The 19,062-nt window shown below is 42.1% G+C and overlaps 1 protein-coding gene across 1 annotated transcript in view; it reads left to right on the top strand.

Moving 5' to 3' along the window:
• Positions 1-3,528: 3,528 nt before the first annotated feature.
• Positions 3,529-19,062, top strand: part of LOC110209975 (guanylate-binding protein 3-like) — a 29,110-nt gene continuing 13,576 nt past the window's right edge. The window contains exons 1-5 of the mRNA XM_020988772.2: positions 3,529-3,681; positions 5,000-5,126; positions 7,325-7,520; positions 12,026-12,153; positions 18,190-18,299. Coding sequence (XP_020844431.1) covers positions 7,331-7,520; positions 12,026-12,153; positions 18,190-18,299 — 428 coding nt within the window. The 5' untranslated portion in view covers positions 3,529-3,681; positions 5,000-5,126; positions 7,325-7,330. The remainder of the gene's footprint in view (positions 3,682-4,999; positions 5,127-7,324; positions 7,521-12,025; positions 12,154-18,189; positions 18,300-19,062) is intronic.

Here is a 19,062-nt window from a genome sequence, read left to right as displayed (position 1 = left end):
GATCTCAGGCAACTTTCTGTCTTCTCCTCACCATCTTTGGGGTAGAGAAGATTTAATTGTAGTAGCAGGATGAGGTCAAGATTAGGGCATTAGAGTAAACTTCTCCCTCATGCGACAACTGTGAGGTGGATGATTGGTTTATTAATCATCCCACTATATTTCTCTCCTTTTAAAAATCCATCAGATATGGCCATCTCTCAAATGCATACAGACTACTGTGAACAAATACCAAAGGCTCTTTACAGTCCAATCTAGTTCTAATGAGCAAAAGCAGTCCAAATAGACTTTGCTTCATTTTGCCATTCACAAGCTGATTCCCCCTGTAAATCAGCCCAGAAAATTTGACCTAACCCTTGTGCCAATTCACTCCTCTTAGGGAGCTCAGTGTCCCCTATCCCAAGTTTCCCTAATAAAAGTCTCATTTCCAAGACATATAAGAAACTAACTCAAATTTATAAGAGTAAGAGCCATTCTCCAATTGACAAAGTTCTCAAGGTATGAAATCCAAGCTACCAACAATCCAATGAAAAAAATGGTCCAAATCACTAATAATTAGAGAAATACAAATTAAAGCAATTCTCAGGTTCTGCCTCACAAATATCAGATTGGCAAAGTTTATAAATGAGGAAAATGACAAATGTTGTAGGGGCTACATTTTGAGACATGAGCAATATGAGAATCTGTTCGGCTTGATGATGCATTTTTTTTCTTTTTGTCAGTTAGTAGAAAGGGAAGGGAAAGAAAATAAATTCTTGTCAATCAAAAAAAGGGGTTGAACATTAAATTTATGAGCCAAATAATTGAGTCACACAAATACAGAGAAAAAGACACTGTCACTGCCTTCTCTTAAAGACTGGATTAAGGATTTGAAGAGGTGGAGGCTGTTTACTCACAAAGGTTTGGGTGTTTGCTTTGATAAAGGCAGCAAAATTCTGAACAGAGGCAAGAGACTCCAATCATAAACTATGGGAAGAAACTCAAGTCATAAGAGAGTGACCTTGTGACAGCCAATACAAAGCCTCTTGCTCAGGGTCACATAGCAAAAGTGTCTGAAGCAGGATTTGAACTTGGGTTTTCCTGACCCTGAAAAGCGAGGCTTCATTCTTACCTTTCCTAGGGGGGAACAAAGCACAGCTTCCCTCCTCCTGACACCTCTGCTTTAGTTGTTCCTTAGAAGGCTCCTCTGATGTTACAGCAGGAGCACAGAATCATAGAGTTGGGGGAGACTCCAACTCATCTCATCCCAACTCATAACTAAAAAATGGTACCCTCTACAACATCCCAGAGTCATAGAATTTTAGAATTGGAAGGGACTTCAGCCTCATCTAGTCCTGTCTGCATCTGAAAAGGAATCCCTGCTACCACCTAACCAACATGTAGTCATTCAGGCCTGTGAGCCCAGAGGGCAAGAGCTGGGAGCAGTGAGTAGAAGCTGCAAAGAAAAAGTTTATCTGTTCCCTGCAAGGAAAGACTTTCTCATCATTAGAGACATCTTTAAGTAAAAAATGACTAACCCTAAAAGTAAAAGGTTCAAGGAAGAGGAATAAGTATTTATAAAGGGCCAGCCACTGTGTTAAGCACTTTACAATCATTGTCTCTTTAGATCCTCAGCACCATCCCAGGAAGTAGGAATTATTGTTATGCCATTTTACAGTAGAAGAAACTGAGGCACACACAGATTAACTGACTTGCCCAGAGTCACAAGACTACTGAGACTACATTTGAACTCAGGTCTTGCTGACTCCAGGCACCACCAGCTATCTGAACCAAGGATCATTAAAACAGCACAGAGTTGTCTTCAACAACTGTAAGCCTCAGAAAAAAGGAAATTGGAGTAGATAGAGAGTAATTAAAGTATTCTTTAAAGTAGGGGGTTTTACCTGAAATTAGTGAACTTTTAAAAAAATATATTTTGATAACTAAATTTCAGTACAATTAGTTTCCTTTCTAATCTTATGTATTTTAGTTTATGCCTTTCAATATATTATTCTGAGAAGAGCTTCCAAGGCTTCACCTGACTGTTTATGGAGTCCACAGCATTAAAAAAAAAAAGAGTGAAGAACTTCTGCCATAAAGAGAGAGAGAAAAACCAGATACAGAATAACTAAATTTGAATCCATAAGATAGGAACACTGCACAAGACAGAAAACCTCAGTAAATAACATAGAGCTTCAAGATTGGCACTCCACCTTCCCTCTCACCCAGTCCATCCCACAAGTAGGGTATAGACAGCACAAGCAGTCTTACAAGTTTAACTTCCAGACCTGGCTATGGTTGACCTGGTCCCCTGATGGCAGTAACCTACCCCTAAACCTGATGCTGTCGGGTATGGTCCTTCTTCTCGTTAGTTTTGTGGAACTGCTTTTTTCCGTTCTTTTTTAAAGTTTTCCCCAAAAGTGCAGCCTCACTATCCCAGAACAGGGCCAGCTGCATCTCCCCCTCAGGGTTCTAGGGGTCCTCTAAGCCATTCTGATGTGGTCCCTCCACTGTTAGCCACCACTGACTAGCAATCCAGCTCCATCTAACCCATTTTAAAAACTGGTTTTGACAAAGAGACATTTACATGAAAGATATAGCAGAAATGGAAACACAAACATTTCCTACCCAGCTACAACATTTCAGGGCCAAAATCTGGACTCTCTTTATCCTGGTATATACAAAGGACAGGTAGGCTGCTTTTGAGGTTCACATCAGAAAATGCTTTTGTTGAAGCTCTCACATCTGGTGAATCATCAGGGCCACAAAAAAGTCTTTCCTTGAGAACAGATAATCTGGGCAGCTAGGTGACACAATGGATAGAGCACCGGCCCTGAAGTCTGGAGGACCTGAGCTCAAATTCGGCCTCAGACCAAATACTTGACATTTACTAGCGGTGCGACCCTGGGCAGGTCACTTAACCCCAACTGCCTTAAAAAAAAAAAAAGGAGAACATATGATCTATTGCTCTGCAGCTTCTACTCACTGCTCCCAGTTCTGGCTGTCTGGGCTCAGAGGCCAGATGGCTATTTGTTGGTTAGGTTGTAGTAAGGATTCCTTTACCACCTCGATCTTTGAGGACTGGGCTCAGACTCACACCACTTCTACATAGCATCGGTCCTGCCAAATTCATGGCCAAATGTGGCATGGCTACAAGATGAGCTGTGGTCTCAGCTACTGCTGGACTGTGGCCTGAAGACCACTCATCACTCCTGGGGCTCTCAAAGCTGGACAAGCTGGCTCCAAAATCCAGGTTGGACTCTATATACCTGGATATCCTGGGGGCTCAGTCTCCTCATCTTTGCAAATTCACAACATCATGAGCTACAGTCTCTTACACCTGAGACAAAAGCACACATGTACAAGCAAAGAACCAAGGCCTATATTCATGGGCCACATGTTGGTCTCCTGTGAGCAGGGTCTCAGGCTTCTGCTGATAGCATTACCTCTCTATTCTTCAGGGATCACCACCAAGCAGAAAGAAGCCCCACCCCTACCACAGCCCCAACTAGACCTGGTTCTGGTAGATTAACTCCTTGCCTTCTGAAAACTCCCCAGTTCCAGCTACCCTATCTGCTGTCAGCAAGCAGGGCACTGGGCACGGATGAGATTATCTTGAATCCAGGCAAGGAGGAGGCATGGAAGAGATGAGCACACGAGAGGCGCCCTCCACAAATATAGCCTGTTTTGGACAGGGTCAATGAGGTAATTTCTGTGGTTTCGCTATGTATATTTTTTATAAGAGTTTTGTTTTTTCTTTTCTTTTCCCATGGGGGAAATAAAAGAAGAAAGGAAATAAACATTTATAAAGTGCCTACTATGTGCCGGGTACTGTGCTAAGTACTTTATAAGTATTATCACTTTTGGTCTTCACCACAATCCTGGTAGGTAGGTGTTACTGTTGCCCCCATTTTACAGATGAGAAAACTGGAGCAAGCAGAGGTTAAGTGACTTGGCCAGGGTCTCTTAGCTATTAAGTGTCTGAGACCAGGTTTGAACTCAGGGTTTCCTGACTATAGGCTACAGAAACTTCTGTACTGTGCCACCTAGAAGTTTAAATAATAGGACAGGGAGAAAACAGATTTTTGTTTGCCAAAGAATAATAATTTTAAAACAAAGGGAAAAAAAGAACTGTAGCTCACATTATGTCAAGCTATTATCCAACTATCTGTTCTCCACCTCCCTCCAGAACCTCAATCCAGTGAGCGTTACCAGGTATCCCATGGAAAGCAGAAGAGGGCCAGGTGTTTATAGGGAAGGCCAGGACATAGCACCTGATTGGTGTGTCAAGGAAAGAAGCTGGAAATTTTCATCAAGGAAGATTTCAGATACAGTGAGGTTGCAGAGAATGGATAGGGCAGAGATGCTATTCATTCATTCATTCAACCTCCATTTATTAAACATCTGCTATGGCACCATTTCTACCAGGCACAAGGCTAGACACTGGGGCTGCAAAGACAAAAAGCAGAGTCCCTGCCCACAGAGAACTTACACTTAATGGGAACCAGGCAGGAAGTGAGGGCCTATTGAAAGCAGGGGGAGCCTACAATTTGATCTTAGAGGCAATAGAGAGCCTGTTGAGGTTTTGTGAGTAGGTTTGTGATATGGTCAGGTTTGAACTCATGAAGATGAGTCTTCCTGACCCCAAGCCTGGCACTCTATCCACTATGCCACATGGCTGCCCTTAGTCTGCTATATGTTGCACTAAAATAAATGCCAGCAGATATGAGGTTCTGACATTTTAACATTTCTTTAATGCCAGCCATCAGGGACCTAGGTCATCTACCTGAAGAATTTGCACTGGGAGGCCCTGTCTCTCATTGTCCTGATCTGTACAAAGTACATGTAGGCTGTTTAGCTCTCACATCTGGTGAATAATTAGACATTTGCTGCATTTTCTCAAAACACTGCGCAGATAAGTCCACTTCAGTCTCCCATTCTACTCTGAGGGAGTTAGGAACAGAAAGATTTGCTTTTGGTTTCAATTTCACTTCCACTCTTTCCTTCCCACTACAAATAACAGAAGTTTTGAGAAGCAACAAAGAGAAGAGAGGAGAGGAAAAGGAAGAGCAAATAAGGGAAGAGCTGAGAGACAGAGAAAACTTGTGACAGCATTCGCGAACAGTTTGACTTGAAGCAACGTGAAATAGGTAAGGGCTTTTTCCCCCAGTTTTCTTGTCTTCCATTCCTCTTTTCCCCTGGAGCTTGAAAATTTGTCTCAGGATTAAAATCCAGTAAGAAGAGGCAAAACTTGTAGACTGGTTTGCTATTTCCTTCTCCTGTGGATCATCGATTGTCAGCCAGTGCTCACCACCACCACCAGACAGTGATCCATGAGGCAAAGAAGAGCTGGGGCTAATTCATTAGGAGAAGTTCAAGCTATACCTTAAAAGACTGAGTATGAAAAGTGCAAAGAGGAGTGACAGTTGGCAACTGAATTGCCCTTAAAAGTTCACTAAGTGCTTTAGAGAAATTTTCTCATTTAAGCCACTAAATAGTCCAGTGATGTAGGTACTTTGCTATTGTGCCCATTGCACAGATGAGGGGCCTGAGGTTCAGAGATATTAAGTCCATGGTCATCCAGCTGGGATGTCTGGCTGACAGGATGAGAGCCCTACTCCTCCTGACTCCAGGTCCAGCCCTATATCCAACTTGCCACAAGTCCCACATTAGAGGATGGCTTATCTTATCAAGTCCCACATTAGAGGATGGCTTATCTTATCACTTTTCCTTGTCCTCTCCTGACCTAGAATATCCAGATGCTGGCTTTCTCAAATCCCAGAAAAATGAGGAAAGTCTCCTTGCCTGATCCACATTATCTAATGAGAATGATATCTTATGAGGTCAGAGTAGATATAGAGGGCATCCTGCCCTCCATGTTTGGAACAGTGAAGGCTGCCTTGGTCCAAGCTCTGGGATGTTCCCAGGAGTAAAGATCCACAGGCTATCTACATGAGACCAGAAACCTAGGGAAAACATCTACACACCAGGCAGAAAGAATCCTTGGTGACCCTAGGAGGCAGAGAGGGTGACTATCCCCACTCTTGGCCTCATTTCGTCGCTCCCAGAAAGAACTGTAACATTCTTTCTGGCTCTACTACTGCTATAAGGGCTGTATTCAACTGGGGCTCTGGCTGCACCACCCTAGAGCCCCAGAGACCTCACCTGGAGGGAAGGAGGGGGCCAGAGTCTTAGGCATTGTCTGAGCAGCCACTGAGGGGCTGGTTCTGGATTCCTGTCATGAGGTCAGAATTTGGGGTCATTGTTTCCTATCTAGAAAGGGGGTGACTTCCACTAATGATTTTTATTTCTCTGGACCTAAGGTTTCATTCATGTAATAATCTTTTAGGAAAGAAACTCCTTCTCCCAATGTAGGCCTACAACTGTTCTGCAATTTATAACTTTAGAAAGATCTATGGGTCTTCAGCATGTTGAGTGACTTGTCTAGTGTCACAAATTCAGGTTGTGTCAGAGACAGAATTTAATGAATGTCTTTCTGACTTTCAAACTAACTCTCCACCTACTCTGCCATGATGCCAGTGATTATGCTATACCACAGTAAAACCAAAGCGCTCCTTGGTGTCCACAAATTTAGAGTGAAAAGCAGGAGTCAGGAAACAGAATTTGAAGCAGTAACCAGAAATTTCAGGGTGCAGTAGAGGAAGGGAGGGATGGACAGAAATCACCCCAAAGTTGCTCAGGCAGCACTAAGAATGGACTAGCACCAGATACTAATTAAAAAAACCATCTCAAAGTATTCGACCCAGACATTGCCCCATATTATCCCTCTCTCACACCAATGCATGGCCATGGCCACTGTGAACCTGGACCAACATAATGCAAAGGCATGTGATTATTGAACCAGGTAGAAACTTGCAGGGTGGGACTTTCAAAGATTAGGAATAGTTTTCCTATGTGACAGCCTTAGGGATCAAGAATGATGTGACAGGACATCCGGTCAAGGGAGCTCAGTAGTACAGTGGATAGAGAGCTGGTCCAGGAGTCAGGAAGACCTACATTTAAACAATGGAAAACTGTCTCATCTTTCCTCATCTGTAAGAATGGGGATAATAATTGCATTTATGACCCAGAGAATGAGACAGTATTTGTAAAGTACTTTGTAACTCTTAAGGTACTCCATAAAGGTAATGGTTATCATTTCCATTAATATCATCAATAGTATTATCTGCCATTACCAGTTCTGTGTTCCTTAAAATAAAATTCCACAAGTGCAGAGCAACCACTCTTCTGCTGCTACTAATATCTGCCTCATCTATGCAGCCTCAATTTAAGTAAATGTGAATTCTACATGTTGATTTCTGTCTAAGGGGCTCCTTTGCATTTACAGGTGATCATGGCATCTGCAGTGCCCATGAAGGCCCCCATATGTCTGGTAGAAAACAGCAATGGAGAGCTGACGGTAAACCAGCAAGCCCTACAGATGCTTGCTTCCATTACCAAGCCAGTGGTGGTGGTAGCCATTGTTGGCTTGTACCGTACTGGAAAATCCTACCTGATGAACAGGCTGGCAGGAAAGAACAAAGGTAAGTGGAGTCCTGGCCTCCAGGAGTCTAATTTTGGAGGATATTATGCCACAGGTTTGGAATTGCTACAAGGTATATCTAAGACCTCATGAAGGGGTTAAAAGTTGGCCCCTCTCTACTGTTGCCTTCCAGTCAGTCAACAAGCATTTATTGAGTACCTACTATGTACTAGAAATTAAGCTAAGTGCTGAGAATACAAAGAAAGGAAAATTCAATCCCTCCTCTCAAAAACCTGACAATCTAATGGGGGAGACAACATGGGAAAAAAAACTGTACAAATGAGATCTATATAAGATACACTGGAGATAATCATTAGAGGAAAGGCAGTAGCATTAAAGGGATCCAGACAAGTTTCTCACTCCAGTTCAGCTGAGAATTGCAGGGAAACAGGGAGGCCAAAAGGCAGAGGTGAGGAGGGGGAGCATTCCAGACAGGAGAGACCGAGTCAGGAGATGGAGTGTCCACCAAAGGCTTAGATCTTATACTGTAATACTTGTAAATTAAATTACTCCACAACAAATATCTTCATGACAGAGAGACCCACATGCTCTAGCATTAAAAATATGTGTGTTACTTTAAAAATGGGAAAGTGTCCTGCCCCGGTTGCTGTCCCCTGGCTGCCTGTCTCCTCGTGGCTGTGTCTCTTACCTCCTGCTAGCCCTGCATCCCTCAGGATTATCGCCTCTACTTTACATTGTGTTGGTCTGAGACTGGGGTTGTCAGTTACTCCTGTGAGTGACCAGAGCAGCCAGATCACAAGAGGGAAGCATTTTCACCATAGTGATCATTCTTATGGGATCATCCACACAGTGCTGGAAAGGACCCTAGGGAACCTCTAATTCAATCCTTCTCTTTTTACAATTGAGGAAAGTAAGCCCCAGAAAGGCCTACTGATTTGCTCAGTGTCACACAGGGAGCAAACAAGAGAGGCAAGCTTTGTTACTCTCAAGTCAGGGCTTTCTGCACTTACCACATTGTGGCTTGTCTTATGAAATCTATTTGTTGCTGCATTAAAACTGAGTCCTGAAGAATATCAACAACTTTACCTTTAGAATCTTCCCACCTCCCCTTTCTTCCCCTAATGAAAGAATGAATTTACTAAGCACTACATGCCAACTACTGTGCTAAGTACTGATGATACCAATACAAAATCAAGACAGCCCCTATTGTCAAGAGGAGATCACACACACACACACAAGGTTTCAGCTGGAAGTCATGGAAAGGCCACTGGTCCTACGGGTTCAGCAGAAAATCAGATATTAATGCATCTCCTCTGTTGTCTCTTCTGTGGATTAAAACCACTCTTGCAGCATCATTGGTCAGTAACAATGATTGTTTGGGGGTCTTTACTTGCTACTGAAGGAATGGAGGCCACAGCACCTGCAGAGTCAGTAGCCAGATCTAAGGGAATATTGCCCTGGACCATGGCTGCCTGGGGTGGGCTGGATTCAGGGCAGGTGGCCAGGGTGAAGGGGATGCTGTTGTTTCAGGCCTCTCATACTTACCTGCTGCTAAGAGGTGGCGCCAATAATTGGATGGTCAGCTGTTAGCAGAGGTGGTGGTAGAGACAAATTTCTGTCTCAAGGGTCTACTCCCCAGGATAACTGCTGTGGTGGATGACGATTGGGGTTAGAGGTTAAGGGCACTCCTCTTCCTAGGGGTTTTGGCAGAAGGGATTTGAGCTACCTTGGCAAGGTCTGAGAGTACGGAATGATAAGGTGGCAGTGGTGGTTTGATCTTCCTGCTCTATGTTGACTTCTGCTCAGGATGCCCAACAGATACATTGAGGCTGGATTTCCAGTCTGGTGAGGGCCCGTTGGTCAGCACCTTTGTTCATAGCAGTAAGGATGGGGGGGCCTCTTCTCCACAGGGTAAGAGTTGAATTCCTAGATTTTGGATTTGTGGGCCACACTGGCAGGAAAGCTGGTGGTCTAGGCCACGTTGCTGTTCATAGGCCTCCAGGGACTACTTGCCCAAATGTGGCAGTTGGTCAGTATTTGTGGTGGCGGTAGCTAGGACAAAAGGCCCTCTAATTTCATCTTGCATCAGGACAAAGTCCCTCAGTACCAGGATCAGATATATAACCTAAGACATATGCAGGTAACCCTTGATCCAAGACCACAGCTCTGAGTCTAATTGGACTGGTTTGGAACTCAGCAAAATCTCATTAATCATTCTTTGGTTGAATTACTTTTCACTTTTATTTGGTTTTATATTTTGCCTCATAATTTTCTGTAAGATATGGCTGATAAAGAACTTTTCCACTGTCAACAGCTTCAAAAATATAACCTTCTATCTACTTTTAATTCTTTTATGGTGCAAGGTTTTAAACTGTTTAAATCATTCATCTTTTTGGAAACATATGGTATATAATATGCAGTAATATGTCTCCATTTGTTGTCAAAATAGTATCCCTCTCTGATGAGATCCATTTCTACCAAGAGAAAGCCCTCATGATTACTGGATGGTCAAACAGGCCTCCTAATCAGGGAGCCCCACCAAGGACTAGGAGCATTCACAACCTATCAAGTCAGGCTGCCTTCATTTAGCACTAAACATCTTCAGTGCAAGAAAGGCCTCAACTTATCACTTCATCAACCTGGGTAACAAGAAGATACTCATTACCAGGCTCCTCCTGGGCTAACCTTCTACTAGATTCCATAACCTACCCCTCAAATAAAAATGCATAGTTCCAGGAAATGATAGCAGGTAATCATCAGTCACATCAATCTGCTTTCTCCTTCCTGGATTTCTCTCTGGGAATCTGACAAAGTTCCCAGCTGCATTGTTTTCCTTCCAGAAAACTCTCCCAGTACCTCGCACCCCTCTAAAATGTTTCATGGTATGTGTAAAGACCTTTCATTGGTGCCTCCAGAAAGCAAGTACACATTCCCATACCAGCATCCTTTGTCAGGGTTCAAATCTACAATAGTTGGGGACCTCTGGTGCTCACATTGAAATCTAACAAATAATAGGTACAAGGCTCCTCTAGGCTCACCCCTGCTTTGCTACTGGTAAAATTAGGATAAACTTGGCCAACCAATGATAAAAGGAAGGTATGTAGTAAATGTAGACCTAAAACAACAGCAATATTTTTTAAATGTTACAGACAATAGTAATAAAATAAATATCAAAAAACAAGATGTACCAAGAATTAAATGACAGAAAATAATGAAAAGAAAAATTTTCCTCAAGGAGAAAACATTTGGAATAATAAGGGAACCATGAAGAAGTAGACTCTTTGTGTAGATGTTTGGTTCATGGGCTTTCTGGACAAGCCCTCAAAGTAGATAGACTGCTGGACGTAGAGTCAGGAAGACCTAACTTCAAATCTGGACTGGCTAGCAGCATGAGTCTGGGCAAGTCACGTGATCTCACTTACCTGTGTTTTCCTCAACTGTAAAATGGGTATACTATTAGCAATTATGTGGCTTGGCTGTTGTGAGGATTAAATGAGATATTATTTTGGAATGTTTAGCACAGCTCCTGGGACACTGTAGGCATTGCATGACTGTTTCCTTTGCTTCCATCACCCCATTAGGGAAAGATATTGTGAGTTCATATAAGGACAGTTTTTAGAAAACTTACTGAGTCAGCATGAAACTGAAGCTGGCTTGATTCCAGGGAATCATCTTAGTGCTGTGCTCTGTGTGTTTGCATGTGTGTGTGTGTGTGTGTGTGTGTGTGTGTGTGTGTGTGTGTGTTACTGGCCCATGGCTCCTGCAGAATACAGATTTTCCTTCTCATGTAGATCAGCTGTTTTTCTGTCACTTCAGGTCTTAGAAAGTTTCCTGGGGTCTGGGTGGGGGAGGGGCTCACAGAGATTCAATGACTTGCCCAGGGTCCCACAGCTGTCCTGTGTCCTTCCTTGCTCTCTCCCAACACTCCCATGATGCCCTCCTCTGGGCTGCTCTTCATTCTGTAAGCTCAGGTTTCTGGAGCTGGTCTAAACTTTTTGCAGGCTTGGGCGTGGCTGAATCTGTTAAGAAAGATAATGTCTCCAGGCACACCGGAAGCTCTCATTGAACTTCTTTGCCACCTTTACCACAGATCTTACCCCCTAAGTCTAATCTCACAGTGCTCTGGGTGAACTGAATGCATGCATTCCTCTGTCCCTAGCTGCTGATATGGATGATGTGGAACCAGGAGGACCTGAGTGTGAAAGCTTCCTCAGCTGATCACGGGCTGTGTGACCCAAGCCTAGTAATTTACCTCCCTCAGTCTCAGTTCCCTCCTCTGTGAAATGGAGGTAAAAGAAACGCCTAGCCCACAGCATTACCACATAGTTGCTAATAGTACACCCATTTTACAGTTGAGGAAAACACAGGAAAGTGAGAGAACACACATAAAACATGCTGCATAAATGCTAACTCTGATCCTCGTTCTCATTCTTTCCCCACTGAGGAGCTCCCCATCTTCTCCCTTTAGGACCTAGGAGTTTGGCTGCTGCAGCCTCTGGGCTCCCTGCCTCCCCTGGGCCCTCATGTCTCACTCTTCCCTTGCAGGCTTCTCCCTTGGCTCCACTGTGCAGTCTCACACAAAGGGCATCTGGATGTGGTGCGTCCCTCACCCCAGCAAAGCGGACCACGTCTTAGTTCTGCTTGATACCGAGGGCCTTGGAGACGTGGAAAAGGTAAATTAATCTGTGACATTCTGCTCACTCAATTACCCTCCCTGGCTCTGCCTGAGCTAAGAAGGAATGACCTCTTACACCTGACAGGCCTGTGTGCGGGTACAAAAGCCTACTGCCAAGGGCTGCTTGTGCTATATATCTGTGGGGTGATCAAGTGGGATGGGCCTGGGGCTGCAGCCTGGGCTTTGGGATGCTGCCATCACGTTGAGGAAGGAGGCCATGCCAGGTGAACATAAAGGGCCCATCACAGGGTCCTACTACTCTCAGTGTATCCAGGACTTCCCCAAAGTTCTAACTGTAGGAAAAGATGGGCCAAAAGAGGAAGTTGACCAAAACCCCTAGAGGAGGATGGCGCTGGACCTCAGGTCAGACTGATTGTCTGGGAATCCCATTTCTTGGAGGCAGTTCCCATTTCTTTAAAAAGCCTCTGAAAGCCCATTTCTGAACTTGTTCCTGCAGGCTATAAATTCACCAGTGAATGGAAAAGATCAGTCTACCCATTAGCCAGAATTTGCTAAGAACCTACTCCTTGCTGGGCTCAGGGGACAAAAATTCTAATGTCACCCAGTCCCTGCCTTCAGGGAGTAGCCAGGGAACACTGTGGCTAGATTGCTGAGCTTGGTATCAGAAAGATCTGAGTTTGAATTCTATCTCAGACAGTAATGAGCTTTGTGACTGTGGGAAAAACACTGGGAAAGTCTAAGTTTCCTTATTTGTAAAATGGGGATAATAATAGCAGGCACATAATGGGATTATTTGGGGGCTAAAGTGAGATAATCTCTGTAAAATCCTTTGCAAAGCTTGTATACCAATACAAAGCAATGCACAGATGTGAGCTATTGGCAGGGTGTTTATGAAAGCCAGGGAAACTGATGATCCCATAACACATCCTCTAAAGTCTGATTCTTCCTGGCTTTATTTCATGTGGATATTGTTGTTCTTTAGAGTTTTTGCAACTACAAGGGCCTCACATTTCCTCTGTGAGTATAAAAGAGTTGAAATTTCTGGCTGGAGTGTGGCCACCTGAATAGAACCAACTCTATGTGTAGCTATGCTGGCCGCTGAGGCTCCATACTCCTTCGCATCAGATTCCTTCCCAAGTTTGTCTTATCCCCATCGAGGTCCACATTCATGGGCAGAAGCTTAAGTGGAAATTATGAAATCTTAAGAGCAAAGGTCCTATTGTCCTCTCCAACAGGACTATGACCATGCCAAGTCAATCAGTAAAAATATATTAAGCAACTAGTGTGTGCTAGGCACTGTGCTAAGTGTTGAGAGTGCAAATAAGAAAAGGAAAGAAAGAGAAGGAAGCTTTCAAACTAATGGAGGAAGAGAAAAGGAAGCTGACAATGGGGGAGGGGGAAAGGCGAAATCCTGTGTAGGGCATGACATTGCGTGGAATCAAGACCAAGCAGAGCTGCTGATAGAAAATGGAGAGTCACCTGCAAAGTTCTGATCTGAGCCCACTCTAAAAGAAAGCTTTGGGAGGAATTTACTGCTGTGCCCTCCAATCAGAGGGAAAGGCAATTGAGGGAGCTAAGAAGTTATTGGGAATCAAAAATTCAGTCACCCAGCACGGGGAGGAGATTTCAGGTGATCAGCTTATCCTGGGGGAGGCATGATGGGCACGGTGGTCCCTGGAGTCCAAACAACTGGTGAAAAATGGAGAGATTCATTACCAAGGTCCTTTCCCTTTGCAATGAAAAAAGGCTTTTGACAAGATTCAAAAAAATCCCCTCAGCACTCTAAGACTGCTTTCATGTCAGTTGCCCTTAACAATTTTTTGCCTATCACTCTTTCTCCTTATATCACTATCCTTCCAAGATGATTTCTCCATGTTTCCAAAGTTCTACAATTACTAAGAAGAAGTCTTCCTCTGGACCACCCAAAGTTCTTTATCTAATACAATCCACACCTTAAGGACAGATAGAACAACGACTGTTCCCACTGTTATTTCATCTTACCTATCATGGTTTGACCTACACTTTAACATAAAGATTGTCTCCTTTCACCCACCATTGGGTAGAATTTAACACTATAAGATATGAGGCCCAAACCTTCAACTGGTCATAGAATTCTTGATCTAGATCTGGAAAGAACCTCAAGAGGATATAAACCAATCACCTCTTTTCCCAGAAAAAGGAGGGGAAACCTAGGGAGATTGTGAAATGCAGAGAGTGTTTGACCTTGTACTGAACACAAGCCTTTCACAGTCTCTGTTAATCACAGTTTCTGCAAAGTCTTTTTGCTTACTTGTGTCCTCTCTGGGGATGTCCTGTTCAGACACAGGCTTGGTCCATCTTGAACCTATCAAGAGACAATGGTAGGGATTTTAATTTCATGTTCTACCCACCTCTCCCTCTTTCCTCTAGCTCCCTAGAGCTCCCTAGAGGAAAGTCACTATTCTTGGTGTCTTCATTCTTTTGCTACAAGAGGTTGAGCTCAATTTGTCTTTTCTGTGCTTTGAAAATTCTGTATAATTGATCAAGCTGAGATGAACAAATGAATGAAAAAGCATTTCCTAAGCGCGTAGTATGTACAAAGTATTATATGAAATGCTGGAGATTAAAAAAAAAAAAGCAAGACAATTCCTACTCCCCAGGAATTCCCATTCTAATGGGTAAGAAAACACACAAGAGATTTCAGCTCTAAGTCAGATAGAGAGGTCTCAGGTTCCTTCTTTATGGTGCAGAGACAATGCAGTTAATGCCTCTTCTTTAATGTCATTTAGCCTAATAAAAACATATCAGTTTCTGCTATTGCGCTGTTTGAGAATTTGGTAGCAAAAACATTCTTTCCATACCCAGGTATGATGGGAGCTGGTATTGGGCTGCCAGTAGGACTGGTGATCTGCCCTTTCCAGGCCTCGTGGGCCTGTCTGCTTATTGGTGGAAGTTAGTATAGGTGATAGAAAAGAAGGAAAGCTCTTTATTTGAATATGATTTCTCACCTCAACATAATATTTCCCCAAATAATAGCTCTGGGGTCCAGGATGGAAGGGGGTTAGATTGTCTAGATGACATTGTTATACCAAGAGGCAGAGCAACCTTGGGTTCAGACACCTGGGCTGTCTCTCTCCAAATCTTAGGGGAGTTGACAGTCAAGGGGTGGTGGGAATTTTGTTGCCTGATATAGGCTACCTCCTGTCTCTCCCTTGAGTGTCTTGCTTGCTTGATGAAAATGAATGACTAGGTGGGATTCATACCAGGAACTCAAGTCTGGTTCAAGATAACAAAAACTATCAGCATAACTAACCATTTCAATAACAAAACCAACGGAAATCATATCATTGTCCCAAAAAATGCAGAAAAAGTCATTGATAAAATATAAAACACATTCCTATTAAAACACTAGAGAGCATGGAGTTTAACTTAAAAAGATAACGCATATCTTTCTAAAACCATCAGTAAGTATTATCTGAAATGGAAATAAGGTAGAAGCCTTCCCAATCCAATCAGGGGTAGAGCAAGGATGCTTATTATCACCACTATCATTCAATACTGTACTTGAAATGCTAGCTATACCAATAAGAAGAGAAAAAGAAATTGAAGGAATTAGAATAGGCAATGAGGAAACAAAACTATCACTCTTTGCAGATGATATGATGGTATACTTAGAGAATCAACTAAAAACTAGTTAAAGTAATTAACAATTTTAGCAAAGTTGAAGGATATAAAATAAACCTACATAAATGACAAGCATTTCTATATATAAGCAACAAAGCACAGCAGGAAGAGATAGAAAGAGAAATTCCATTTAAAAAACTGACGATACAAAACACTTGGGACTCTACTTGCCAAGACAACCCCAGGTACTATATGAACACAATGCAAAAATATTTTTCCTGCAAATAAAGTCAAATCTAAACAACTGGGAAAATATTCATTATTCCTGGAGAGGCTGAGCCAATATAATAATAATTTAAAAAGCTTAACTAATTTAATCAATTTATTCAGTGCCATATCAATCAAACTAACAAAAAGTTATTTTATAGAGCTAGAAAAAAATAATAACAAAATTCATTTGGAAGAACAAAAGGTCAATAATATCAATGGAGTCAATGAAAGAAAATGTGAAAAAAGGTGATCTAGGCTTACCAGATCTCAAACTGCATTACAACGTGGTAATCATCAAAACAATCTAGTACTGGCTAAGAAATATACAGTGGTGGATCAGTGGAATAGATTAGGTGTACAATACATTGTAGTAAATGACTGGAGTAATCTAGAATTTGATAAATCTCAAAATCTAACCTTTTGGAACAAAAACTCTTTATTTGACAAAAACTAGGGGCCAGAGGGGTGGGGGACTGGCAAACAGTATGGCAGAAACTAGGTATAGACTAACAACTCATATTGCATACCAAGATAAGGGCAAAATGAGCATATGATTTACATATAAGGGATGATACCATAAGCAAATTGGGAGAGCCTGCAATAGTTTTCCTCTCAGGACCATGGATAAGGGAAGAATTTAGGATCAAAAAAGATATGGAAAGCCTCATAAAATGTAAAATAGATAATTCTGATTATATGAAATTAAAAAAGGTTTTGTACAAAGAAAACCAGTGCAACCAAAATGAGAAGAAAAGCAGAAAATTGGGGAAATTTTTTTGCAGCAATTATCTCTAATAAAGGCCTTATTTCTCAAATATAAAAGAACTGAGTCATATTAATAAGAATATAAGTCATCCTCCAATTAATGAACAGTCAAAGCATAGAAACAGGCAGTTTTCAGACAAAGAAATCAAAGCTATCTATAGTCATATGAAAAAAATGCTCCAAATCAGTATTGATCAGAGAAATACAAATTAAAATAACTCTTAGATAACACCTCACACCTATCAGAATAGCTAATATGACAAAAAAAAAAAAAGGAAATGATAAGCGTTGTAAAGGATGTGGAAAATTTGGGACACTAAGGCACTGTTGGCGGAGTTGTGAACTGATCCAACCATTCAGGAAAGCAATTAGGAACAATGCTCAAAGGGCAATTAAACTGCATAATCTTTGATCCACCAATGGCACTTCTAGGTCTGAATCCCAAAGCGATCATAAAAAAGGGGAAAAGACCTACACGTACAAAAATACTTACAGCAGCTCATTTTCTGGTGGCAAAGAATTGGAAATTGAGGAGATGCCCTTCAATTGGGGAATGGCTGAATAAATTGTAGTATCAGATTGTGATGAAATATTATTGTCCTATAAGAAATAATGAACAGGCAGATTCTATAAAAACCTGGAGACACTTATATGAACTGATGCAAAGTGAAGTGAACAGAACCAGGAGAACATTGTACACATTAATATCAATATTGTACAATGATGAATTGTGAATGACTTACCTATTCTCAGCAATATAAGATCCAAGATAATCCCAAGCGACTCATGATGAAATATGATATCTGCCTTCAGATGAAGGCCTGATATCTGAAGACAGACTGAAGCATACTGGTTTTTTTCCTTTTCTTCCTTCCTTCCTCTTTCTTTCATTCTTTTTTAATTTTTGTTCAAGTTTTCTTGTAAAAAGTGACTAATATGGACATAACCTATATCAGATTGTCTACCATCTCAGGGATGGTGGAGGAGAAGGAGCAAGGGATAGAATTTGGAACTGAAAACTTAAAAAAAAAAAACAAGGATAAAAATTGTTTTAACAAGTGAGGGAAAAATTAAAATATTATTTGAAAATTAGAAACTGAATGCAAAAATACACTCCAGCTTTGCCAGTCTTGATCTGTCTTTGATTGGTTACATTAGAAAGTGTACCAGATGAAATATAGACTGATCAAAAGAGAGAGAGAGAGAGAGAGAGAGAGAGAGAGAGAGAGAGAGAGAGAGAGACATGTGTAATATTTTAGGCATAAATTCCAGGCAATGACTTACATTACAATCTCTAGTTCCAAACTTAAGGCATCAAAACTTGAACAGATGAATATTCCCTGACTTCAGTGAAACTGACCACTAACTCTAAGGGTCATACTGTATCATAGAGGAAGGATTGAATAATAGGCTCACTAACATAATTGTTTTGTAGGGTGACTCCAAGAATGACTCATGGATCTTTGCCCTGGCCATCCTCCTCAGCAGCACTTTTGTCTACAACAGCATGAACACCATCAACCAACAGGCCTTGGAGCAGATGCAGTATCCTTTCAGAACTTCAGAACATCCACAGCATGCTCAGTGCAATTGCTCTCTCACCAGGACGGAAAACAAGTTCTCCACACTTTGGGAGCTGTTATCATTACTTACTCAGCTCAGAAATATCCAAGCTTCTTAGGGTCAATGTCCCCAAACCAGATTAGTTGATCCTCACGTGACAGTCTGGCACCAGGCCCACAAGTGAAGCCTTGGGTGGGCCTTGGTTGAGTTTGCCATCATACATCTGTATTCCACTTCTGAAATGTCTTGATCATTCCATCTTTCACTTTGCCTTATCACTGCCAAGCCTCTTCTTCTCCCCTTTTTCTCATCTCACATCACTCATGTCTTCCTTTACATCCCATCCTTCACCCCAGTCTCACATGAAGAGCTGGCCCCTCTTCTTGCTAAAGCAAACCTGTTACATGCTTCCTTGATTCCATCTCATTCTGTCTTTTCTAAAGGTTTTTCTATCATCCTTGTCTGTTGCCTGTGACTAAGTGTTGCATCAAATGGAGGAGTGCGAAATGAAGAAACATGGGCGAGGTGGATCAGTGAAAGACTGAGCCAATTTATTATTCTGAGGGTCGAGATTATATAGTGAAAGTGAACAATCATTCCTGAGGCATTCTCACCATTCTTACAGGACTAACCCCAGCCCTTATGGGCATCCTTAATTGTTCACACCTGCTTACTACCAAGGTCTAAGGGTCAGAGTGTTCTAACCTCCTAGGCATGGGAAGTTGGTGAGCCAAATATTCTGAAT

This window comes from Phascolarctos cinereus, unplaced genomic scaffold, assembly GCF_003287225.1.
Source record: "Phascolarctos cinereus isolate Bilbo 61053 unplaced genomic scaffold, phaCin_HiC Scaffold_5;HRSCAF=322, whole genome shotgun sequence".
NCBI classification, from domain to species: domain Eukaryota; kingdom Metazoa; phylum Chordata; class Mammalia; order Diprotodontia; family Phascolarctidae; genus Phascolarctos; species Phascolarctos cinereus.
The sequence above is the reverse complement of the archived record's forward strand: the minus strand, read 5'-3'. Positions and strand labels throughout refer to the sequence as shown.